Below are 25,505 nucleotides of genomic sequence, written 5' to 3'. Positions count from 1 at the left end.
TTGGGTGTTTTTCTCCTTATGCATTAAAATAAGCATTGTTTTTCCAGGTGTACTGAATATGCAATCAGTTACCCCCAGCCCCCCCCAGGAAGCCCACCAAGAGAGTCAAGATTTGGGCAGCAGCCTTTTGGTTTTATTATTATTGTTTTATTTCCATTAGTTCTAAAGGTGTAGAAGTTACGTGGATTGGTAGCCATACTACTTCATAATATATATTTTTTTACATCTTTAAATAATTACAGCTTGTTCAGTTGGTTGGTTTCCCTCTCCCCCTTACAAATCAGTCTGTTTTCATGGGACTTCCCCAGCTGACACGGGAATCTTCAAACTGTATGCATGAGAAAAGAACAAACAAACAACCAAAACCAACAAACAAAACCAAACACCACCCCTGGCGTAGTCACAGCTTCAGTCATATTAACTGTTGTTATATTAATTTATATCAAGAGTTGTTGATTGGTTTCCAAGCTCCCTTATAATATTCCTGAGCTCCGCCTGATCGGAGAGGGTCTGATCAGCCCATAAAATTGCAAGTGAAATATGGATCTCTTTGGATTAATTTATGAAACAGAAACGGATGCAATTCAAGATATTGCACGTTCACAAGGAGGAAGGGCATTTAAAAATGATAAATGACCTTTCTACCCCTTTCTTTCTCCATCCCAGTTCCCATCTTCCCATCTTGCCACGGAGCCGTAGCAATGGTCAGGCTATGCACAATCCAGACTTGTGCTGCAAACCCTCAGGCATCCAAATTTGTGATTGATGGTGTGATTAATGTTGAGCTTTAAGGGAACAACTTGCTCAAGTGTTTTGCAGGACTGGGTACTTCACTCTTACTCTTCAGGGAAGAGATGGTTCTCAGCTTTGTGCTTGTGTACAAATACACAAATTCTGGCCTATCACTGAATGGTTGAGGCTAGAAGGGACGCCTGGAAGTTATCTGGCTGGTGGTCCTCAGCTGGACTTCCAGACATGCTGCAATGGAATAAATTATAGCAATAATAATAGCAATGATTGTTTTGCCATGTTAAGTCTCTAATAACTGTACTTTGTTTCATTAACAAAGCAGGTTCTGTGTGACTCTACCATCATTTGAAGGAAAGCAGAGCTCAAATGTAACCCCAAATGTTTGGGGTTGCCCCTCTTGCTAGGTTGAGCTGAACCTTATGGTACTGGTAGGACTGTCCTTCTCACGTCCTGTAAGTATCCATCCCTTCATGTGTCATTTCTGGTGTTGGCATGCTGTGTTGGCAATCCAAGGTGCATCTGAACTTCAACTGCTTGTAAAAGGAGTGGGAAAAGAGCTCATTTCTACCATGAAAGGGCCAAGCTGTCCTCACAGCCCCAAGAGCCTCATGAAAGCAGACGTCTTGTTATCAGGGTCCCTGTAAATGCTCTTCATTGCATTTCAACGTTCAGTTTTTAAGGCTCTGTGGGATGCAGAAAACCAGTTAACCAAACTCTGATGTGGTCATTTGGGTAACCTCAGGGGATGTGAGCCAGGGAACCACCAGACTTATGTCTTGCAGGGTTTTTCTGCTTGGCATTGCAAGCAGACTCTGTTATGACACTTAGGAGTGTGTTTTAAAGGCAGGAGAAAACTTCAGCCAGGAAGTTTGGCTTTGAGGGCAACATGAGGAGCACAGTTTAAGGGCAAGGCAGAAAAAGCCTTTGGGAGAATAAGCACAGAGGGAGAAACGCTGCGTGTGTTTGGTCTGGACCTTTGTTCCTCTCCAGGAGGCTGCCTGCTTCCCTCCTTCTCAGGCTGTCCAGGGTAATTTTAAGCATCTCAAATGTGTGCATGAGCCAGGAGGCATCTCTGGGGTGTGTGCTCCTCTGTCACAGACAAGATCACAGCTGGATCCCAAGAGACCTCGGCTGCTGAGTGCAAAGCAATGCAGTACAAGGAGGAGGCTGACTAATGACCTGCGTGCTCTAGGAGAAACAACTTAGTGTTTTCTTTCACCCCAAATTCATATTCTTAGGTGCTATTTCTGGTCTCTTCTCTGCAGGCTGCTGGGCCTCAACAGAATCACAGGATTTCAGGGTAACATTTTATTCGTGTTTCATTGAACGTCTCTTCCTTGTCTGTAGTTAATCAACTAATGAGGTTAGACCCTACATGAGCTTTGAAGGACAGAGTGCAAATTCTGTGGTTATCTTGCAAGTGGCAGATGGAAAAACTCCCAGATCAGAAGTTTCATTCCCATAAGCCAGTTGAAATGTACTCCTTGTCAATGGGAGGACCACACTTCTTATGGGGAAGCCCAATGAGGAGCCTCAAGGTGCAAACACCATCCAGACATCCCCATGGCATCACTGCCATGGTGTCTTTCTCCAGGTAGTGCAGAGTCTCTGTCACCCCTACAAACCCCTGCAGATCTGAGCTACTACGCAGGGCAAAGGCACGTGGAGGGGTCCAGCTCTCTACTGTGCTCCATTTCCAGTCTCTGTCATGACCAGTCCAGTTGAATCCTTCTCCTTAAAGAAACTTTCCAACCATCAGGAGGAAAATAGAGAGTTCAAACACAGATAATACAAGGTCTTGTTTTTGCTTCAACCATGTCTGTGGCTTTCCTCTTCACCAAGCCATGTGTCTTGGTATTTTGTCAGAAACACTCTTTGTGGGAATGGTGAAGAGTGAGAGAAAGATGGAGGCACCTTATATCCTTCATCTTATTTTGTGGGGATGCACCATCCCTCTTCTGGGATCACTTAATAGTTCTATAGTCAAGTTCTGGATGCAGGGAGGAAAAGAAGGAGCTGGGAAGGCAAGAAGAAGGGTAATGGAGTTTGGGAGTGGACAGAAACAAGACTGGAGAATCTTGTAGGATGAGGTCTCCCAGAAATTGTCTACCTGTCCAGGCAAAGCTGACCCTTCTTCGAAATGCTGATGCAAACATCCTGGCAAGCAGCTGCTGAAGCATTTAGACTGCACAGAGGAGCTGTAGCATATGTGTTGCTGGATTTTGTTAAGCACATGCTAGACAAAGAGCGGCCAAAGGTAGGTTAGGTAGAACTGATCCCTTTTGGACCAGGGAATGAGTCTGTGAACTATTAGCATCACTTTCAACTCAATTTTCCAGAATTCTCTGGTTGCTAAGAGACTTATGGTTAAGCAGACACATGAGTTTTGTTTAATACTCATGTATGAATTGAGTTAAGCTTCTCTTGCAGGCAAGCAAGTCTATGCACATGCTTAGTAAGGAAGATGGCCCCTGCCTGCATCCATTAGAGGCTGAAGACTTATTGTGAAATCCTTAAGGTTAGGCATGGACAATGGTCATGAGCCAGCTGTTAGGGGGACAGTGGGCACTCACAGTACAATAAGAAATGAATGGCAATCACATTTCATCAATGACAATGAAAACGACAGAAAAGTATGCAAAATAATTAAATTAACTGTCTCAGAAGCAACAGCACAGCAGTGCTAAAGAGCAACTTTCACTTGCTGTGCTCTACAATAATCTCTAAGCCTGGCTTGCAGCTATTTGTAAGGGAAAAACCCAACAATTTCCTGATTTCCAGATTTGATGACCAAGATAGGTTTCCTCTACCCACTCCCAGAAAGTTTCTCCTTCCAAAATCCCCCTTTGACTTCAGACAGACTTTCTCCAGGCTCAGCCAACAATCTTTTAGAAACACAGTCCCATGATTTTGTAATGATAAATAGGAAAGGAGTTACTATTAAATACAGACATTCGTTAGGTCTTCAGACCATCTAGGAAAATGAAGACAATGCTCTAGATGCATGAGCTGAGGATGAGGATGTGGGTTTCTTCTTTCTCTGCCCTAGATCATATCAAATTCACTGAAGCCACCACACCATGTCTCATGAAGTCTGTTCAACAAACTGTTCTGAAACTGGCTCCGTTTGGTGGAAGATCACTGAATTTGGGTAATGACGATGGCATTCTCTCTGGTCGGGAAATAAATGGATGGTGACAGAAGAAAAAGATGTGTCTGTGCCACCATTGTCTTAAGTCTCAAATGGCAAATGTTTTTAAATAGACAAAACCCCCCCAAATATATCCATCTTTGTGTTTCTGGCTATTTCTTAGAAGGCAGTGGTAATCAAATAAAAGGAAACTTGTCTGAAGGGAGGAAAAAGGTTTCAAATCCGTTAGTTGCTTTGAGATCTGAGTCTTCTTGGTTTGTTTTGTAAGAGCTCTCCTACACCTCACGTAAGTCCTCTTTACCTCTTTGCTGGAACATCTCACAATGGCAGGAGAGCAGGGGAGGAGGGAAACAACATTGACATGATTATTACGTGGCATCTTCTTCATCTCTCCAGTGGATCAGCCTCAAGTCTATGGGTGGAAGACCAGTTTATGCAGTTATGATGTCCCCATGGTTTTCAGCTAAGACCAGGCTGTTCCAGGAGTCCTGTTTGGAGCTGGTTTGTGGAGACTGGCTGATGGCTGACTGGTAAGCCTGCGGGGAAAGCTTCAGGGCTGAAATTGCAGGATGAATTGAAGATCCATGTCCAGACATGGCAGAGACCGAGAATGCCTGCAGAAAAAGGAAAATCTTGTCAAAAAAGCTTCAAATAATAGAGGACCCCTTCAAGTGGAGTGGTGCTGTTGTAATAACATGTCTGAGGATTTGCCATAGATTGTAGCTTATGTGTGATTCTTTGGGCAGACTCTCCTTCTTGTTCTACACCCTTTAGTATTGCATAGGGGAAAAACTGTTCTCTTCTAAATGCCAGAAGTGGTCATTTTGCCACCCAAGGTTTGAGCATTCATTGGCCTTGGGTGTTCCTCGTTTGTAAATGCCCTCCTGTGGACTGCAGGAGAAACAACCTTGCTGCAAAGGGCTGCAGGTGCAGCATCAGTCCAGCACAACAACATATTTTTTCTCCATGGTTATTTCTGTTTGAACACTGCTGTTCCTCATATGAACCCAAGAGGAGAGCAGCTATCATTTACCACTTCTATTCTCTTAGTTGTGCTGCACTGCGAGGGATCCTTAATGAAGGCGTAATTAGTAAACCCACGGAGGCTCACACAGCTCAGCTTCCAGATTTGAGTGCTGCTCAGCAGGACAAGCGCCTTGCATGGATGCAGTGCTGTTCCTAAGACATCTAGTGGTGGACAAGGTGCAGAGCACCCGCTGTACCCTACAGCCCTCTGCCATCCTGCTGCCTTGATTTCCCTTTGCAGGGACTGGATTAGGTTAGCATTGAAAAGAGGCAACCTTTTACTACAGAGAAGGTTTTAAAGATGTTCTTCTCCCCCGTGTCTACCACTCTAGTTTCCATCTCTGTCCCGCTGCCCTCTGTACCTGAGAAATTGGGCTGGGGTGCCCATAATGAGATGAGAGCCCTGGTTCTGTTTTAATGGGGCGCATTTCCTCCGTGGTCGTGGCACTGCTGCTGCTACTCGTGGAGCTCGTGGTCGGGGTAAGACTCTCACTGCTGGATGGACCTGTGAGAAAGCAGATGGTAAACTGGGCTCTTCCCAAGGACCTTTCACTTCAAAGCACCCAAAGTTACTGCAGGTTAAAAGAAAAGTAGTGAGAAGGGCTTTGTTACTGCTGAAAGACGTGCAGCCATTCCCCATTTCTGAACAATCAGCCCATTTTGTTGTTGGGTGTCTGACTCATACAGCATAAATCCAGGCGGCCAGAAACATGGTTGCACGTGCATACACACACAATTAGCTCTCCTGTTTAACACTTACCTGCTGGCGTCTTTGTTTTGTTAAGGTTCTTCGGTTTACGCTTCCTTGTCTGAATGCCCTCTTTTCTCATTGCTAACGGCCTTGGAACCTATGGGCCCAGATATAAAAGTGCATTGGTTTCTGGATGTCCGTACGGTCACCTTGAACACGACTCCAGCTCTACCTCACCAGCTCCACAAAACCCAACTGATTTCATTGAAAGCAACAACAAAATGGAGCCCAAGGTCACTGGTCAGCACTGCTGTGTGAAGAGATATGTCAAAGCTACAAACTGTGCATCTGGATGGGAATAGATGGGCTTTTTTACAGCGTAGATATTGAGTGATTGTTTACTTTCCTGTTGAATTTGGAGATGAAGATGTCTTTCTGGCCAATGTCTATTTATGGAAAGCTACTGAATCTGCATGGGGAGATCTGCCTTAGGAACTGATCCCACTGAGCTCACCATCCTTATAGTCAGAAACATGCTGGGATTTCTAGGAGGAATTTGTTGGGTTAGGTAGGGCTTCCCCTCATCCATTTGTCTTCCAGCTTTGGCCTATCTCTCATGAATGCTCTTCCATCTGCTCTGAAGCAGGAAATCCTTTAGAGCATGGAATTGAATAAAAAAATCCTAGGAGTACCAATGGGAAATGGAATGGGGCTTGCTTCTGCAATCACCAAGGTGTTGGAGGACTCTGTCTCTGCCACTTGGGGTCCATTGCCACTGACTGGTGGGAGAAGGGCTGGAGATTCACATCCTGAAGTCCTGCTTTGCCTTCGACTCCAACAGGACTCTTCTAGATACCTCAGACACTCCCTATATACACAAAGTCCCCACTAGCAGGAAGAGGCTGTCTGAGTACCTGTGCAAGAGAAGTCATCAACGCTCCTATGTCAAGAGTACAGCCAAGTCGTGGCTGGGCCCTGATGCCCCACAAGGAGGGACCCAGCCCCTGTTTGTTCTTAGGAGGCAAGCATTTTACTAAAGTGCCTGCATTTAGGGGGGGGAGAATCTCGGCCTAATTTGTGGGTCACCTTTGTGCTGTGGACACCTTCCCCATAAGAGCAAAAAGAAATAAAGGCTTTACCCCATGGAGCTTCATGTAGAGCCCACAAGCGTTACAGACGGGCTCTCCCTCGGCGTTTCGGCGCCAGAGTGTGGTTGTGGTTGTGTGGCAGTTGGCACAAGAGAGGCCGACGCGGCGGGAAGCCGACTGCAAGACAAAATAAAGGAAAAAACACATCAGCCCCCCAGCAGCATCTCAGATCCTGGCAACTTTGCTCCAGGTCACAGAATCACAGAGTCATAGAATACCCAGTGCTGGAAGGGCCCTACCTAGAAGGACCATCCAGTCCAACTCGACACCAGCTTGGCTCAGCCCATGGCTGGAACGGCTTTTCACCAGAGGGCGCTGGGTGGCTGTGACTGGTGGCTGTGCCCAAAAGACCAGTGTCATTTTAGGCACTTGTAGAGAATAGCAGAGTTTGAGCAGAGGCAGCTTTATGCTATGTGAAGTTCAGGGCAGGCTTAGGATGAAGCCTCGTGGAGGATGAGTCTCTGAGGGAAGGCTTGCTGGCTCCTTGCTGCTTGGGGGCCATGACAGCCCCCGTGTCCCTGGGGCATAGATGCAGAGCCCTTCCCAAAACTCCCTTCCAAAGCAGGATGGGATGGGCAGAATATCAACTCCAAGATATTCCCATTCCCCGTGAATGTCCCATCCTGACCCCACAGCCTTTGGGATGATCACCTGCCCTAGAAGCTCTGCTTTGGCTTGTCCAATTTACCGCAGCAAACAGGGTGTCCAGAAAAGGTGGCTGGCCACCATGAAGTGAGAGCACAGTTAGTTTGGACAGTACAGTATTTTGGAGCTCACCAAATACAATGTAATCTTGCTCATTTTGGAAATCTGGACCAAACCCACCTGTGTCGGGCACAGAGAGAAGAGACCACAGAATTGAAATATCCCTGACATCACCACCTAGCTATCGCCTTTTTATCGTAGAATCACTTGAGTTGGAAGGGACCTTTCAAGGCCATCAGGTCCCACTGCCCTGCAATGAGCAGGGACACCCACAGCTCCATCAGTGCTCAGAGCCCCGTCCAGCCTGACCTTGGCTGTCTCCATCCTTGCACGCAGCCTTACCCCACATGCACCGTATGCTCCTGACTTACCAGCCTCCGCTGAGGTTTGAACAAGGGCCGGTTGATGCCGTTCATCTTGTGGTAGAGCCCACAGGCGTTGCAGAGGTAGTGCCCTGTGCCGTCTCTCCTCCAGAGCGGGGTGGACATGGCCCCACAGTTGACACATTCTCGCCCCTCTGAATAATCATCAAAAAATTCTGCTGCCATGATGGGAGAGAAAGGAAAACACTTGGTTAGTTAAGCGGCTGTACATGAAAGTTTTTGCTCTGGTTCTCAGTATGTGAACCCAGCAGTGATGTTTAAAGAAATCACCAGCAATCAGAGTTTATAAGGTGCAAGAAACAGCTTTTCTTCCACAGGTAAGCCAACAAAATTATTGGGAAGAGAAACCCCTTTCCCTGTCATACAGTGTTGGCTGGAAGGCTTCTGTGGCAGCAGGGATGTGCTGGGACACGGATACAAGGAGACAGAAATAGAAACCTTCCCTTCTGCTCTGACGTTATCCAATTTTCAAGATTGGACATAGCCAGGGCAAACAGATTGGGGCAGGCAAACGGCTGTGTTTACAATCAGACAAATTGCCTGTGACCACGGGAAAACACAAGCCTGGACTCACAGAGCAGAACTGCCCAGGTATCCCTCATTGGGGATCAAGCAAGTGTGGGCAGAGAGAATCTTGTCTGTGCTCCCTACAGCTCTGCTCCTTCCCTCTGCAGAACTGTTGCAGGGAGCCAAGGAAAAGAGATGCTCGCATGCCTTTGCCCTATTAGCACAAGAGGCAGCTCCTGAACAGAGGTGTCAAAGACACTCCAGTTTGGATGCAAATCTCCATCCCGGTGCATTCACTCACTGCAGTCCAGGCTCACCCTCCATCATGGCTGTGACATGAAGGTAAGGGCGACTGCCCAAGGCTGGGGCAGCCCCATCCTTCTGGCTGCCACCGGTCCCTGTCATCTGCAGACTGCTGCAGAGCTCAAGGCACCTTGACGATGTCACCACTTGGGAATACAGCTAACCTTCAGACACAGGGCCCTCTAGAAGCCAAGAACTGATTCAGCCCAATGCATTTCACCTAAAAAAAAATACAATCACCAGCTGTACGCCTTTTTGAGATGTGAATGTAGCTACACCCAGTTGACATGGCCCTTGAAAATGCCTGTTGCTGCTGGTGGTCCCACCTGAAGGATATCAGCTGTTGAGGTCAGGCCAGGGAGGGTATTTATTCTGGGAAATGGGTTACAAACTCATTCCTGCCTTTGGATTTCCCATCCACCCAGACACAGTAACCAAGGCATGCACATGTTCTGCTACCAGCAGCAGAAAGGAAGGCTGGATAAGAAATTAATTGGAGAGAAGAAGAGAAGGACAAATAGCAACAAAGGGCTCCATCACTTGGCGTAGGCTGGGAATAAAGCAGGCTGCTGAAAAAGTATGATTCCCAAGATACTGCATCACACAGGAGACTTCAGGAGGATGGCCAAAGCTTTGCACTGAGACCTTCAGCCACTGCATACCAGTATAGCTTTAACTCACAGTATGCTGGGACCCACACTGCTATGCGCTGTGCCTGCCCACCTGCTGCCTATACAAGAATCTCAGCGTTCTGCTGGAAGTCAGTTCCCCAAACAGCAAACCAACAGAACTGGATTTCTTTCGGATCTATGTCTCAGTCACATGTGGATTCTCTGATGTCTAGTGAGGGTTACATTCAAACATCAGCCTTGTTTTCTCTCTTCTCCTGCTCCGCAGACTATTTTTGGAAAATCAGTAGGAAACAACATGTCCATAGAACAACCAAAGGATTAAAAAATGGCTGTGGTGGGACTGGTAACCAGGCATGGAGAAGGATTCACGTGAGCTTAGTTTTCCCTGGAAAACTGGGCTAAAAATGGCAAGAGATTACATTATGCGGCAATGGGGAAATGCTAGAAAACAGGAAGTGAGTGCACCTACGGGGCTCTGGAGCCAGAAGAGGAGGAATCCAGTATTTTCTCAGCTGCTTACAAAAACCTGGTTACCTTTGAGCAATTGTGGTGGTTTAGGATAGGTGGGAATCCCTCCAAGTGACTTTTGTACACGTGGACTCATTGATACTACAACCATAAAGCCTCACTTGCCCCTCTAAAATCACCACTGGGCCACAGCCAAAATCCAGATCAAATAAACTTCCTTTGAAAAGAGGAGGAATTGGAAGAGTTGGTCAGGAAGGAGCTCGTTTCCTTGAAAAAGCTCAAGAAAGGAAAACATTTCACAATTTTTTTTCTTCTTAGAAATTGCTGAGATTTTGGATAATCATTTCCCCCTCTCCCCAGAAAAGCGACTTTATTTTCAGAGTAATGTTCATCTTGTGAGAAAATCCTTTCCTCTTTGAAACTAGGTCAGCTCAGAGTCATTGACACAATCCAGGGAGAACCAGGCATAGCGGGGTAGTCCAAAGACAACAGCTAAAACCCTTGGCTGATTTCAGTTGTGCCCTTGAATAATCATTACAAAATGTCATCTTTCCTGGAGAATTTTCTGCTAGAAAACCAAAATGTGAAGGTTTTTAATCAAAGTAAGAAAAAGGCAAAAGCTTCAGAAATGTCAAGAACTGGGCTAGCCCTTGGTTAGGATAGCATAAATATGATTTTCTGCTCTCAGCTGCAGACAAAGGTGAGCCTTGTGAAACGATAGTAAGTGGGAATAACCAGAGATGGGGAAGGAGCAGACTTTGTTCCCAGGTCACGTTGAGGCTCCACGCAGTGGGTGGCTCTCCCTAATGACAGCCTCATGGGGAGATAGCAGATGGGTGCGTCCCTTACATACACTACCCAGCGCTGAGTCAGAAGATGACATCTGCGGAGTGCAAGCACATTAAAACCATTCCTAGAGACCTGTCTGGGCTCCTTGACTTCAACAAGTCTCACCTGAAGGAGAAATAGCTTCTCTTTCATCAAGGCGTGCTTGGTGATGGCAAGTTCCTCTTAGCAGGAATGCTTTCTAGAAGGATGTGTCTTGGAAACTACTCAGCGCTGGCTGAGAGAAGACAATGCAGTCTTAATGAGCACCTTTCGGTGAATAAAAGGGTGACTCATTTTGGTACCAATGGAGAAAAGGCAAGGGACTAGGTTGCTTCCTGAAAGAGGTGCTCTAATTTCACAGCATCATTAAACTCAGGGCTGAAGTTGTGAAGGGGAGCCTTTTGAACTAGCCCTACATGTGGGTCTGTAAAATAATAAGAAAGATCACCTTAACAGCAGTGACCCATGCAGTTTAACATGGCCAGATGTACAAGACCTAGGAAACCCAAACACTCAAAATAGCTGCTCATTTCTGAAGATATGGGCCACGGTCTTTGCCTGCCCTCCCTCCCACAGGGGCATAACTGGGACCCCTTGCCATGCCTGGGTGCTCATGAGAAGGTCACATCTCCAAGGTCCGCTCTGAGAGATGGCCATTCCCGGTGCTCTGAGCCCACAGTAACAGGAGCCATCTTCATAGGCCTCCTTCGGACACTGTCTAATAGTTTTATGTCCTTCTTACATTGCAGCACCTGAATCTGCACCCAGTTTGGGGCGTGCTTGCTGATTGCTTAATTTGCCCTCTGTTATAAATAGCAGAGCTTAGGGCATGGAAGACTGGAGGCTCCCCATGAGAAGCTGCAACATATTTTCTTGGCTGCTGTGCTGGGGCTGGAGCTCTAAATCCTGGCATTATGAGATCCCCTGACACTTATTCGTTCCCTCACCTTGTACTAGCAGCCGGGAAAGGAAACGTTTATTCAGGCAGCAAATTGCCCGAACGGCTCCCAGAGGGACCTGAACAATGGAATGGAAGGAAAGGCTCCCCCAGTTGCACTCAGGGCAACAATTTCCGTTTCACGGTGCAGGAGCCACTGCCTGATAATGGAGATTTATGGGTCTGTCCAGTGACTTCTGTAATAGCCTTTCTGCTAGGAGGTCCTCCTCGAAAGATTTAGTCCCCCTCCCAAAGCCAAGTACGGAGAAGGGTTGAGGAAGGGAGAACATTTGCCAGTTAGGCCAGGAAAGAAAGAGTCCCGTGGTTGGAACAGCCTCCCTTGCCACGTGTGCTAGAAAGTCTCGTGTTCCTCTTCGAAGGCTCAGCTCCCTGAGTGACTTTGCCCAACCCTTATCTTAGATTATATCAGCCTTGTGATCATTTGGGCCTTTGTTTATGGGTTGGATCCCTAAACCTGGTGTTGGCTAATGCTAACAGCTTTCTATTTAATGCTTTACAAAACCCTGCCCCTAGTCCACGAAGGAGCTGCTCATGTGAGAACAGATCACAGAACCACACAGGATGACATAGCTTGTGGAGAGGATGGGTTTGGTCCTGGCCCTGTCGCAGTCACCAGCTTACAACATAAAAGCAGATCTTTTTCCCCTCACACCTACTGTTTATGAAGGCTGCAAGGTCCCCAGGGCAGGAAATGTCACTTGCATGTTGCACAACAGTCTCCTAATCTTGGGTGAGGCCTTGAGCATGCTAATGGCAGAAATACTTTCCACAATGGAAGGTTTAGTCCCTAAGGAGCTGGGAGCAACTCTTTAAGTGGGGCGCTGAGGGCTACTGGGAAAAAGCATTCATGGATATGGCCCTTAGTCATTGGGAGTGGTCCTTTGCATCCACCGCCAGGTCCACAGAGAGCAACCAGTGAGGACAATGCAGGGCTCAAGGAGAAAACAGATCTGAGACGCCAGGCAGCCTACACCTACAGGCACTATTTGCAGCATGGCTGGGGCATGACAGCATCTCTGCTGAGGACATCTGCTTGAAATCTGAGTACTTCTGCCTTCCCAGGGAAGAGAATGAGATGCCCTTACGCAACCAAGGAGATCAAGGGGAGGTTGCCCAAGGGTTGAGTCTGAAGGGAGCTTGAACTTCCCTTGCTGGGTCCTTCCACCATCTCTCCCAACCCCAACTCTGCCAGTATACCCATCCCTAGGCCAAGACCTTCTGATTGTGAGGCAGGGCTTTTCTTTAACAACCTTAAATTTCGTGTCCTTGGAGAAATCACCTTGAGCGGGTGAACCCGAAGGATCAGAACACAAAGGAATAATGCATTAGAAGCACCTCGGATGGAGAGATTTTGACTCCTTCAGAGCCAACAGCCAGTTTATAAGTTTCTGATCCCAAACCAGCCTCTAGAAGGAGACAAAGAACCTTCCTTGCACAGATTTAGGTCAGACCTGCATGAGAAACAGCAACAAGGTCATCTCCTTTCTTCTGCCCTCCAGCCCCCTCCTGCCCTCAACCCCTCTCTATTTGCTGGGGAGAAAGAGACTTCCATTAATATAACACTGGAGTTTTGTTTACAGCTGGAGGGATATTTAATATCAACATTTCTCCCAGCAGAAGTGTCTTCTCAAGCCAGTGAAGCAACTCAGCAAAAGAGAAGCTGTCCTTCAAACACAGCCAGGCACTTAGAGGCTCTAAACAGACCCTGAGAGCAGTTTTCCCTGCAGAGAAGCGGTTTCCTAAAACAATTTGTTATGATAAGAGGTGAGAGCCACGTTTCTGTGTGTACAGAATCCCAAATGGACTCTTGGGGGCACTGTCAGCTGAGGCACAGGACATTGGCCCCTTGGACATATGGACACCCTGGGCTCTGAGAAGGTCCCAAGCCACCAGCACCTTCTGATTCAAGGGACAGCCACAACAGCATGGAAGAGGGAAACGGGATTTACCATTCCTGTCCGGGATAATTTATCCTAAATCCCAAGACAGTTTCCATCAAAAAAAGTGACAGTGTGGAAGTCCTTCCTACAGTTCAAGCCTTCCAGGGTCCTTTTAATAAGTGTTTTGCTGCAGCTATTGGAGCTGAAAGTCGCATCTCTTTATTTTGAATGGGTTGAGATTCTCCCATGAATTGCATGACTCCAGGAGCTGAAGCTTCATGGAGTAAAGAAAACCATCAGAAACATTCTGGTCAGATCACAGCTGTTAAAATTGCTTCATTGTTCCAGTACTGTGTCTGAGCAGGGCTAGACTGGGAAGGAAAGCAGAGCAGCAGTAAACAAGGAGAGACAAAAGCAGAAGAAGTAGGGAGTGATCGTAAATAAAAGAGCGCACATTTATGCCTTAAAGAGATCTGCAGCCAAGAGAAAGCTGTCAGTGAGTCTTTCCCTTTTCTATGAGGGCATCATCAGCTTGGCATGCAGATGGGGAACAGAAAGCCCTTGTGCTTTATCAGCTAGTGGAGCTGAGCATGTTTCTGTAAAAACAGGTTCTGCCCATCAACCTTTTCCCCCCCTTCCTATTCTCTGTCTGATCCCCTTCTGACAGATTTGGGGTAAAAATTGTCCACTTACCCACTATTTTAGAGACTAATGGGACCTAGGTATGTGGCTGGCAGGGAGACAGCAGGACACTGCCTGCCTAAGAGTGAGCTGGTTGCTGCTGGGAGTGCAATTTCCCATTCACTCGTGATCTGGGTTAACAGCTGACATCACCTGTGTGGTTGCTGATCTACAGGGAATGGAGAAGGGGGAGAATTCCCCACCATGAACCAGGAACACAGTTTCAAGAAAACGTGTCATTGTGAAGCTTCACGGAAAAGGCTTGATGCATTCCCTGAACATTCTGGGTTTTCTCTGACACAGCTACAGTGGAGAAAATGATTGGCCACTCATTTGGCTGCTTCGACCAAGCAACATTCCCCCTGCAGACCCAAAGACTCCACTTTATTGCTTAGGAAGCTTTCAACCTGCAGTCTGGCTGAGCCACATGCCACTTTTGAAAAGGCAAAATGCATTTCCCCCTTTGCCTTGTGAAACACCAGAGGGAGACTGTTCCTGCACAACTGTTCCCAGGCCAAATGTTTCACGTCAAGGCAAAGGGAACATCGTGTCCCTCCCCTGCAAAGCTCCCCGCTCTGCCTGTGGCGAGCCAAGGTCTATGGCACAGAGCTTTGCCAACAGCCAAGTATATTCCTTTCCTTCTTGAATATGTTTTCCTCAGCTTGAAGGACAGTAGAGGTAGAAGCAGCCAAGGGACCAGCTGAAATCATGTGCTAAAGGGACACGAGGGGAAGGTTGGTCAAATCCTCTGCCTGGAGTTGAGTTCAGCCTTGGCTTTGCAATAAGCTTCCCTTGAGCAAGTCATCTCCTCGTGACATTGTTCTTTCCTTGTGAGAAGGAACAAAGGCTCTTCCATGCCCCACTGTGTGTCCACTGCAAGGGAGTGTGGAGAACAACCAAAACACTGCTCCAGGAATGTCTCAGCATATGGTTTCGGAAAGGAGCAAGAGGTGGTGCTGGGGGCTGGCTAAGATGGTTTCTTGGAAAAGCCCTCCAGCATCACCAAGTCCCAAACCCTCAAGCCTAAATGTCGTACCAGAGCTGCATGGGGCACACACACTGAAGTACCATGGCTCAAACCCAAAAGACACACTGCCTGCTGTCCAGGAGACAGATATGCAAACACTCCTGAGGATGTAGGGTCCTGTGTCTGCGCATGGGCTTAAGGTCCTTTTCCCATGTCCACTGGGAAGGCCACTCATATATATATGTTAGTGCACATATGTGTGCAGGACGAAGCCTATTTTGATGACAAACAGGCTGGACACATGTTAGATCACAGCCACCCCAGCACCCTACCTGGGCACAACCCCATACAGCAGGTGTAATAAGCAGACCCATTCGTTCCCCAGCGCATCCCTACCTGCTTACTCCTGCCTCATCAGTGGCTGCTGGCACCACCAGGCACAATCCCATCCATCACATCCTGCAAAAAGCTTATCCCAAAAAAGCACAGAACTTGCTGGCCACCCCTTTGATGACAACTCGTGCTGATGGCAAAGGCATTCACAAGTGAGCTCCAAGGTCTGCTTTCTTTTGCTGGGACGCAGGCCTGATCCCACCCACCAAGGTGACCTCCCCTTTCTTCATCCTACTTACAATTCTTACACTTGTAAATATCTGGGGCTCTTCTGATAAACAGGAGATTCCTCTGCTTATCGACTGTCCAAATATTTTTTAACAAATCTCAGATTAGCATGGAGAGCTCATGGATGGGGTCTGTTTGGCAGCAGGGACCTGGAAATGGTCTTTCTCTCAGTAGACAAAGGAAAATCAGCCAGTGCTTTCCTCCTTGAAACACATCCCATCTCCAAATAAGAGCCTTAGCAGAGGCTCTACTTTGCTGACTGCAGGGGAAAGGATGATGGTGGAAAAATGCGGAGCATCAGAGCCAAGGAAAACTTTGGATTTCCAATGCCACTGGTTCATCATCCAGCGTGACACAGCCTTCATGAGCTTTTGGGCTGCTGGAGCCCAACAGATGAGCTGAAAGTCCTTAAACCACGGGAACCCAATGGTCTGTGGTCTTACATCTACTGCAGCATCTGTTTGATGGTAGCCATCTGTCTGTCTATACAAGTGACCTAAGTGGACTAAAGCCAGAGCCAGTTCTGGGCCCAGGAAACTAATGCTATTTAGAATAACAACAAAGAAGTATCAGGGAGAAGCTGTCTGGGTATATGCTGACAACAAGCAAACTCTTCTTAATAGTGAGAGGAGACACAAGGGACAAACTGGGCGTTAGGATGAGAGTTTCTTTAGAAGGTGAGTTGGGTACCCAGGGAGGTGAGAGCATTTTTACCCCTGGGCATTTCCAAGCCTCATCAAGACAAAGCCAGAGCTAACGCAGATCTCAGCTAGTGATGGTAGTTGCCCTCCTTTGGGCAGGTTGGGCTGAACATCTCCAGGCATCCCTTGCAACCTGCAGTTCTGCCACCCTGCCACTCCAGAAACTCATTTTTTAGGTTTCATTTTTGCAGAGTGGTGCAGATCAGTCAGCGGTTGGACTTGATGATCTTAATGGTCTTTTCCAACCTTACTGATTCTACGGTTCAGTGAAGGATATTTATCTGAGTCAGTTTTGCTCGTAGGAATATTAGTTGCATTATCACTGTGTGTATATTACGTTTGCATGTTTGTATGTATGTACATATCTACTCGTATAGATATACTATATGCTAAAGAATGATGCTTTAGGAAGCAGGAAGCATTGCTAATCAGTTATCCTTGCTTTTGTTATTAGAATTATTATTCTATACAGAACATAGCTATATGTCGTATTAGATATACACACTATCTATATGTCCACAAATATAATGCACACATATATATAAACACACACTTTATAGAATAGATATATACCACATATAGTAATATATGAACTATAGAGGCTATATATTGCTTAATATCTCAGAGCCTCATGACAGTGTTAAATGTGATGTTTGCGTGCACATCGAGGCCCCTGCCTTGTATTTTTAGCTCGCTCATTTGGACTTTGGGGCTCGGAGCCCAGCTCAGAGTCCCACCACACTGAGCTAGGGCAGGTCCTGGCCCCTGTGGGAAGACACAGGCAACAAGCAGAGCCTTTGTCTACGGTTCTTGGATCACATGGGATGACGGAGTTGTCTAACCCCTGTCCCTTCCCTTCTCCTGTTTGATGCCTCATTCTGGATGGGAAGGCAGCTCAGAGCCAAGCGGGACCGAGGACGGAGTGATTCTGTGATAAAGTATCTACAGAGGTCAGCTCAGCGCTCAGAAAGCGCAGCCCAGGCAGGTACCCGGCTTATCAGGGCAACATACAACTTGCAGTTTTTCTAACCCAATTGATTGGACTTTTTATCTAAAATAACAGACATTATAAGATAGGCGAAAGCTGAGATAAGGAACAAAATGGAGTTAGTCTTGAATCAGATCAGCCTGGGGACAGGTTCAAACTCCCACACCTGTCCCGGAGGAATCAATGAAAGTTTCTTGGCGTCGTCCACTCGTTTTGAAAGCGCTGCTCGAGTGGAGTGAACTTTGAGACCGCAGCGTTTATTCTGTGATTATAATTAACCTGCTCACCCGTCGTTATTGATCGCGCGTGATGGGAGGTGACGCAGTCTGATGGGATGTTGGGAATAGAAATGGCTGCGGAGGAGGGCGAGGGGCACGCAGCCTGCCCGTCCTCTGGGAGGGGACAAAGGAAGGGCTGAACATAGGAAACCCGTGGAGAAAAACCTCAGTTGTGCCCAGAATCCATGGCACGAGGGCATCCTGGGGCGTCCCCCCAGCAGCCGCAGCACCCAGCGTGTCCCAGCTCCGCGGCCTTCCCAGCAGCCAGCCCTGTGGCCAGCGAGCCCTTCCCAAACCCATTGCAGACACCTGGAGCCGAATGGGTCGTTTGGAGGAGCCCTGATGGCTGGGGCTCACTTCCTTGCTGTTTTTTTTTTTTTTTTTATGGCTCCAGCACTTTGAGTTCTGAATGTTAAATGACGGCGGCTCCTTGGCTTGCAAACCCAACAGCTTGGCTTGCGAACTAATAGGATTTTAAACAATATATGCATTCTTGTTTCTTCTGGAGTGTGAGCACACAGGAATCAAGGTTTCCCAGCTTTCCCGCTGCCCCGAAATCTGCCCCTTTCCCTTCTTGCAAAAGCAGAGCCTCAGTCACAATCACAGAATACTGGAATCATTTGAGTTGGAAGGGACCTTTAAAGGCCATCCGGTCCAGCTCCCTGCAATGAACAGGGACACCTACAGCCGCATAATAATAACAGGGCTCCAGAAGATGGAGGCAGGACTCCTCCAGAGATGCTCCCAGCAGACACCCACCTCATCCCCAGGGATTAGGAGACATTTCCAGGCAGTGCTTTTGTGATCCCAGAGTCAGAAGCAGCCTGTACCAGGAGGGAAGAGCTCAGCCCCACGCACCCCTGCTCCAGCTGCCCCTTCGCCACCGATGGAAAACTCGCTCTCCCTGCCTTTCCATGAATTATTTTTCCCCCTCCTTCACAAACAAGCTGAATTTCTGATTCCCTCCCAAGGCTGTGGAGCCCATCTGGCTTCGATAAGCAGCTCGCCAGCTTTATGGGTCGCGAAAAATAAAAATAAACCAACAAACCCCTTCGTGCTGCACCATGCAACCCCTGCAGCCGCTTTCCAAAAAGGAAAAACAGTGTGCTGCTGGTTTATGGGGAGAAAAGCTGCAGGTCTCCAAATTGTTTGCAAGGGACTGCGCCTCTGCACCAGCTCCCAGCCTCTTGTTTTCAGATGGAGATACTCCTGGGTCCTACAGGGGCTATAGCTGCCCAGAGCCGCCAAAGAGAATTAACCAAAACCATCACCGTGCAGGAAAACAACCGGGAAAAAGAAATATCACTAAGCATATCTTGGAAAAAAAAGATTCGATTTACACTTCCAGTTGGTGCTGCCCCAAACTCGGCTTTAAAATCCAGGCACTGCCAACAGCAGAAGGAAGACTGAACCGTTTCAGTGCCGATGACGGGGTCAGATCCCTGCTAGGCTCAGGAATCTCTGCCCGGGGGAGAGATCCCAAATCCTGCTTGTGCACAGAGAGAGAAATCCCAGCTGAGTGCATGGGTTGGCTTGGCTCGGGCACGCGGGAAATGCTGCAAATGCAGCCCTGCCGCCGGGACCACTGCTCCGCGCTTTGCTCTCCTAAAGCAAGACCCCAAAAAGCTGAACACCCCCACGGAAAAACCTCATTCCTGCAACCACCTCACAGGAGAGCTTACAAAGCATGCACAGCGCAGGGTTTTCCAAAAGAGCCCTCCGTTCGCTCATCCCCCATTGCAAGAGGTAATGACGGTGGAATTATTTTCGGCCGCTGTCACGCACATGTGAGCACCCGCGTCTGAGGACCTCACTGCTCAGGAATGGCAGATAATTGGCTTTAATTTGTCATTACGGATGTATTTACAGCTCGGACCGGTCACCGTGACCGATCATGTGAGGACGGCTTGTGGAAGGTTGGAGGGGTCTAATATTTCGCCGCGCTGCTGGACGGTAACAGGCAGCTCAAGGCAACGTTGGCCCAAGGGTTTGTTTTTTTCCCTCGCCCCCCCCCCGAGACGAGCAAACCCCCCTCCAACGTTATGTTGAAATTCGACTGTGTTATTTGGCGTCATTTGGGATGCAGAAGCACGTTCTCTCCTATTTCCCTGCTTATTTAAGCGGCGCTTCGCAGCCGCGCGCCAAAGGCGGATTTACACCTTCCTGCCAGACAGCCCGAAGGCAGCGGGAGCTCGGGACCCATCTGCAGGGGGAACAGCTGAATATTCCCCATCCTCTGCATAACGGCACACGTCCCTCGCCCCCAGAGAGCCATGCCTGCTACAACTCAGCCTTCAGGTTCCGGCAGCGCGAACAAATTGCAAACACGGGTGTTTGCCTCTGCCCACAGCGCCGAGCGTCCCCACGAGCCCCATCTCTGCACCCCTTCTTGGTAAGAAAATGATACAAAAGGGCACGCCAGGCTTGTAGGCGTAGAAGGGAATCTGGGGACAAAACTTCCAAAAAAAAAGAGGACTGCTTGCAGCCCTTTTCCCTATCCACCCAAAGCTCTGCGGGTCTCAAGGAGGAAAACTTTCAGTCCAGAGCTCTTTGCCAATGAGAAAGCATTGAAAGTTTGGAGTTTTCTACTTTAACAATGCTCTTAAGTTTTGGTTTTGTGTGTGTGTGTGTGTGTGTGTGTGTGTGTGTGTGTGTGTGGTTTTTTATTTTTATTTTAAATTGAATTCAATGGAATTTTCCTGAAAATCCCGTTTTTTCACGTCCCTATTTTCATGGCCCCAACACTGCCAGCCTCCAGGCACGGATCCCTGCTCACCTCGCTGTGCTCCTGCTGCCATTTCACCTGGTTTGGGATGTATTTGCTGGTCCATGCATTGCTGCAAGGGGGAGATTTTTCCAGGCCAATGTTTCCAAGCTCCCTAAATATCGCAACCATTGCATTTTCCCATTTAAAAAATAAAAAAAAAAAAAGGAAAATATCTCCTTTTGGGATAAGAGAGGAGCACCTCTGCTGGCCGAGCCAAGGTTCCTCCATCATCAGAAGAGCGCAGAAGCAACAGGATCGGGTCTAATTTCCTCTGCTAAACACCCCCTGATAAGCCCTCCTCTATTTCCAAGCCTTTCACATTCCCCCCCCCCCAAAACTGATGGAAAGAAGTGTGGAGAAAGGGAATTATGGGCAGTCCTCTTAAGAAAGAAATCACTGCTTTTGTTACAGGAATAAAGACACGGATGGAAGTTCGTATTCAGAGGAGAAAAAAAGAAAGAATCCTGGTTTGAAAAAGTATTAGATTCAGAGCCATTGCCCGTTGCCCATTGCCTTCAATTCTATTCCTTTGCAGTGTATATACACAAAATCTATAATACATGATATTATATGTGGCATATACTGCACCACAGCTGCTCTATGCAACACGCCTGTTTGTACTGAGTAATTAAAGTGCCGTTTCCAATGATGGATCTACATCATCAATCTATCATCACTACTTTATTTGCAGTTTTAAATATGGTGTTTGGGAATGGGAAGGGGATATAGAAATAAGTAGCACGCTCAAGCCATGCATCTCTATCCCTTAATTCTGCGGGTTTTGCCCCAAGTCCCGGTCTGGGCTCTATGGCCACGGTGACAATTTTGGAGGGCTGTGATTGATCCATTTGCTCTTAACGGTGATTTTTTGCAAACGGGAAAGGAGTTGAGGGGGAAAGCATCCTGAGATGCCTTCCTCACCCCAAAACCGAAGTGTTCAGAGCGGTGCCTTTGAGCAAAAGTCAGACCTCATCCTTCCCACTGCTGCCCCGGGGCATCAGCGGGTAGGGCAGGGGGTGTCGCAAAGGCGGGTGAGTCAGTGGAAATGCCGGCCTGGGGATGCTACCAGGCAAAGCTCTTCGCATCCCTATGGGAAAGCGTTAAGATCAGGCTCCCAATCTCCCAACAGCACGGAAAAAACATTTTCCGACCGAGCACCGCGTCTGCTCGGGGCTTTGATCTTTGCAGTGCATGCTTGGGGACTTGGTGAAAGGTGGAACGAAATGCAAAGGGCCAGCAGCTGCCCTAAGTATGCCTCTGATGCTTATGATTCAACAGCTCTGTGATTCTATGGTTCTGTGGCTCCATGAGCCAGTGATTCTACAACTGAATGATTCTATGATTCAATGATTCTACAATTCTATGACTCTGTAATTCTACAATTCTGTAATTCTATGATTCTACGATTCTGTAATTCTATGATTCTACAATTCTACGATTCTCGATTCTATGATTCTACAATTCTATAATTTGATGATTCCATGATTCCATAATTTGATGATTCCATGATTCTACAATTCTACAAGTCTATGATCCCATGATCCCATGCTTCTTTGAAATGCCCTGTGCTCTGATGTGCAGCAAAATTCAGCCTCCTCTGGATGCTGGAGCAAAAAGTGAAGAAAAATCAAAACAGCAGAAGAAAAAAAAAAAAAAAAAGCAGCAGCAAACTAACAAAAATCCCTTCTATTTTGCTTCCGTTTTTCTTCTGTTTTGCAAAAGTTTGCACCAGCTGCAGTGAAAGAAACACAATCAAATTGCAATGGGCTTGCGATGGGATGGGGAAGCAGCGTCAGTCCGCCGTCCCCGCGCTGCAAATTGCCTCAATCCACACTCGCCTCTGCCCGGCCAGGGGGAAAGGGCGAGCCGCCCGCCTGTGCTGATTTTGGGGTGGATTTCAGGGATTTTGGGGCAGCTGGGAGCAGCAGGAGGGGCTCCTGGAGGGGTCTTGCAGTAGGGCCTGCCCATGCCCCGGCCTCACACCTGCAGCAAGTTCACGGCCTCAGGCTGCCGGCTCCAGTCCTGCCCTATGGGATAATGAAGTGCTCCCCAAACATACCTCCAAAAGCCCAAGTGGGGCATTGTGAACATGCACCATTTTTTATTTTTTTTTTTTTTTCCTACATTTATTTATGCTTCCCAGACTGCGGTTTTATACCACAGAGCTGCTTTGGCACTTCTTAACCCCCAATCCTTCCTATTAGAAAGCATTTCTTTTGCTATTGTTTTCTATCACCTTCAAGTACAGTTTCACCGAGCTTCTCCCGCAGCACTTCTAATCAGTGGGAAATAAATGCTGTTCCCAACTGTGTAGACTGGATAGCAATTCCAGCTATGTCTGCATACGCTCGATCTTCATTAGCAATAATAATAATACACGTTACAGTATTGACAGACTGCTCTGCAATTAGCACCGTCCAAAGGTGGCATTTTCCACAAAGCAAAATCACTGCAGGGAAATGAAAGCGCTGCAAGGACCGCTTGGTTTAACACAGCCTTGCGCCAAGGGTTCTGCTTCCACCCAGAGATTGTGCGGAGAAAGAAAATATCCTAAGGGAAGGGAAAGGAAAAAGCCTGGGCTCCGCCGTGCTCCGAGCCTCCCACCAAGGAACTGCCTTCCACAACATCCCCATTTCTGCCTGCATCCTGAATTTGGGGCAGCTTCATCCCATCAGCGCGGTGCTACGCGAGAGCCCGGCACAGAGCACGGGGAGGCCGCGGCCACGGGGCCACGGCACAGAGCTGTGCTCAGCACGGGGCTTGGAACCCCACAATCACCTTAAAGCTGGCCAGTATTTCTGCAACTGCAAGCCTTCACGTTGATCACTTCATTTTCTTAAGTGGTTTTTACAGCTAAGAACTCATTTGTGACCGCCGCGTCCAGGCGATGTGTTTTTTTTTTTCCCAAGGGAGGAGATGCCACGGTCGTCAAATACGAAGGCATAAATGATCCAGTACAATGGCTCCTGTCTTTCCTGCACTTTCACCACCGCAGAGCTTCCCAAAATCCCTTCCTCAGCGGCCTTTATCCTTGTAGGTGCTCTGTTCCCCATTTTAAGCAACCTCTTAATACTCGAAGAAAAGCAAGAGGCATTGGCAAGGCCAAGCCTTCGCCGACACCCAACTTTCACTTCGATAACGCTTAAAAATAATACGAAAGGCTGAGAAAATCTCACGGGACGAGATGGGAAACATGCTCCCTACAATGCAGGTTAAAAAGTGCAGTCCTAAAATGTATCGGCCGACAAATGCGAGCCGCCCGCCTTTCGTTTTGTTCACTCCAAAGCCAACAGCGATAGCTCCGCGAAGAGATCGTGGGCAACAGAAAGAGATTTATGAGGGCAGCCCCACAGCCCCACTGTTCTCCCCTTTTCTCTTTTTGCTCCATCCGAAATACAACAGCAGCATTTTAAGCCTCGTGGGGCAATTTTGTAGGTTTTAGGATGGGGCTGCTTATGGAAATTTGGGTGTCGGCCGCTGGCGGGGATCGGCTCAAGGGATCCGGGCTGGGATTTTGGGCAGAACTGGATCTGAAATCCAATTCTGGAGCACTCGGCTGTGCTGGGTGCTGTGCTGTGCTGTGCTGAGCCACCCGGGAGACCCCAAAAAAGCAAAACCGGGTGCAAGCGGCTGTAAGAATGAAAGTGGATGTGTTTCTTCGTCTCTATCACCACTTCCCAGCCTCTAACCGACCCTTCCAAAAATTACAAAGAGGACAGAGCACAAAGCAGCCGGAGGGCGAGAGCTGGGATTCACACACTGGACTTCTCTCGTGCATTCAATCCCTAAATTTCCCCCTCCTGCACCAAAACCAAGCCCGGGAAGGGGCTGCCTGTGTGCTCCCGCAGACGGCGGTGGGATGGCCCCGAAATGCCCACGGAGCTATTTGCAGAGCGAACCCTTCCACGGGAGCTCGGCACGTGATTTCTGCCCGCTCCAGGCCTACCTCCATTTCACTTTTGCATTTTCTTTTTGCAACCGCGTCCCTTGAGGACTTGCATGCAACGGTTGGGGAACCCCAGAATTTTGCATCTCGGGCAGAGACAATCCAAGCATTCATTCAAAACCCTCCGGGAAGAAGGATGAGCGGATGAAGATTTGGGGAACGCACAGAGTGAAAACCTCCGTTCTCCCTTCTCCCTTCTCCCACCCCATCCCTGCCTCGGGGTGATGCACTCACCGATGTTGGCGTGCCGGGCGGCCGCGGGCGTCCCTCTGCTCTGCAGGTTGTGCAGCATGGGGCTGTCGAAAGGCGAAGAAGTCCAAGTGGTGGCCATCTCGGGGCTCACGTACGCCGGGTAAGGGCTGGAGTAGGAGCTGCCGAAGCCCCGGCCGTATTGCTCCCTCCCGTTAGCAGAAAGGCTCAAGGAGCTGCTGTAAGCCGCCGCGGCATCCCGCGATGAGGTGGCGGGGATGGGGGTGCTGGTGGAGAAGGAGAAGCGAGGTGACACGGGCGGGTGAGAAGATCCGGGGTTGTATGCGGCACTTTCGGCTCCGGGTTGAGTCCAGATGGAGTGGCTGGAGACGGGGCTGGCTTGCTGGGAAGAGCCGCTGCTGGGCAGGTAGGGCAGGCTGGGGAGCATGGAGGGGACCCTGGTGGTGGGCACGTAGACAGGGGACGCGGCGGCCGCACCGTGCATGAAGCCACCTGCCCCTTCGTAGGACGGGGGGCCGGGGTTCGCCGCCATGGCTAAGCTCTGGTACATCTCGTAGCGGGGCCCCCCAAACCCCAGACGGGTCTCCGAGCGCAATCCAGAGCGATGGGGAGCGGGCGAACAACCCCGATTCCCTTCTCCAGCGCTGGAGGTGGATGGAGAGGAGTCGCGTGGGTCCGACCTCGCGGCCCCGACCGAACTGCGGCCGGCGATGGGATTTTGTCCTTCGCAACCCCCCCCTCCCCACCACCCACCTTCCCCACCTTCGGCAGGTCCCCAGCCAGCAGTCCCGCTCCCTTTAGCTCCTGCTTGGCCTTAGCTTCTCCCACCGGGCTCCATCCATCGGTTCCCCCCCCCCTCAACAGTGGGGCCGGGCTGCTTAAAACCCTCGGGCAGTCTCCTCCCCGTCCAACCCCC

At 48.6% G+C, this 25,505-nt stretch overlaps 1 protein-coding gene and 2 long non-coding RNA genes across 5 annotated transcripts in view; 2 read left to right on the top strand and 1 right to left on the bottom strand.

Annotated features, from left to right (window-relative positions):
• On the bottom strand, positions 12-25,465 carry GATA4 (GATA binding protein 4). Of its 3 annotated transcripts, XM_021390206.1 has the most exons (7): positions 25,352-25,464; positions 24,614-24,855; positions 7,843-8,012; positions 6,758-6,883; positions 5,688-5,775; positions 5,290-5,432; positions 12-4,515 (listed from the first exon to the last, which is right to left on the bottom strand). In XM_021390206.1, exons 2-7 carry the CDS (start codon positions 24,708-24,710, stop codon positions 4,333-4,335), a joined length of 807 nt encoding a protein of 268 aa, XP_021245881.1. In that variant the 5' UTR covers positions 24,711-24,855; positions 25,352-25,464; the 3' UTR covers positions 12-4,332. The 3 variants fall into 3 exon arrangements, with proteins under 3 accessions (XP_021245881.1, XP_021245878.1, XP_021245879.1); XM_021390203.1 differs by having other exon boundaries at positions 36-4,515; positions 24,614-25,465; XM_021390204.1 differs by having other exon boundaries at positions 36-4,515; positions 7,843-8,009; positions 24,614-25,465.
• On the top strand, positions 18,129-21,082 carry LOC110395604. The gene is made up of 2 exons (XR_002436504.1): positions 18,129-20,058; positions 20,845-21,082. It is a non-coding gene; the product is annotated as an uncharacterized LOC110395604 (long non-coding RNA).
• The window catches only part of LOC110395603, a 4,249-nt gene continuing 3,340 nt past the window's right edge, over positions 24,597-25,505 (top strand). The window contains exon 1 of the long non-coding RNA XR_002436503.1: positions 24,597-24,731. This is a non-coding gene — a long non-coding RNA (uncharacterized LOC110395603). The remainder of the gene's footprint in view (positions 24,732-25,505) is intronic.

Source organism: Numida meleagris, chromosome 3 (genome assembly GCF_002078875.1).
Source record: "Numida meleagris isolate 19003 breed g44 Domestic line chromosome 3, NumMel1.0, whole genome shotgun sequence".
Lineage (NCBI taxonomy): Eukaryota > Metazoa > Chordata > Aves > Galliformes > Numididae > Numida > Numida meleagris.
The sequence above is the reverse complement of the archived record's forward strand: the minus strand, read 5'-3'. Positions and strand labels throughout refer to the sequence as shown.

Excerpts from the sequence above, each read along its gene's own strand:
- GATA4 (XM_021390203.1), bottom strand. The coding sequence starts at position 25,139 with ATGTACCAGAGCTTAGCCATGGCGGCGAACCCCGGCCCCCCGTCCTAC. Across the intron at positions 8,013-24,613 it reads CGCCCGGCACGCCAACATCG|CAGAATTTTTTGATGATTAT; the intron begins GTGAGTGCATCA and ends CCATCATGGCAG. Across the intron at positions 6,884-7,842 it reads TCAAACCTCAGCGGAGGCTG|TCGGCTTCCCGCCGCGTCGG; the intron begins GTAAGTCAGGAG and ends TTTGTCTTGCAG.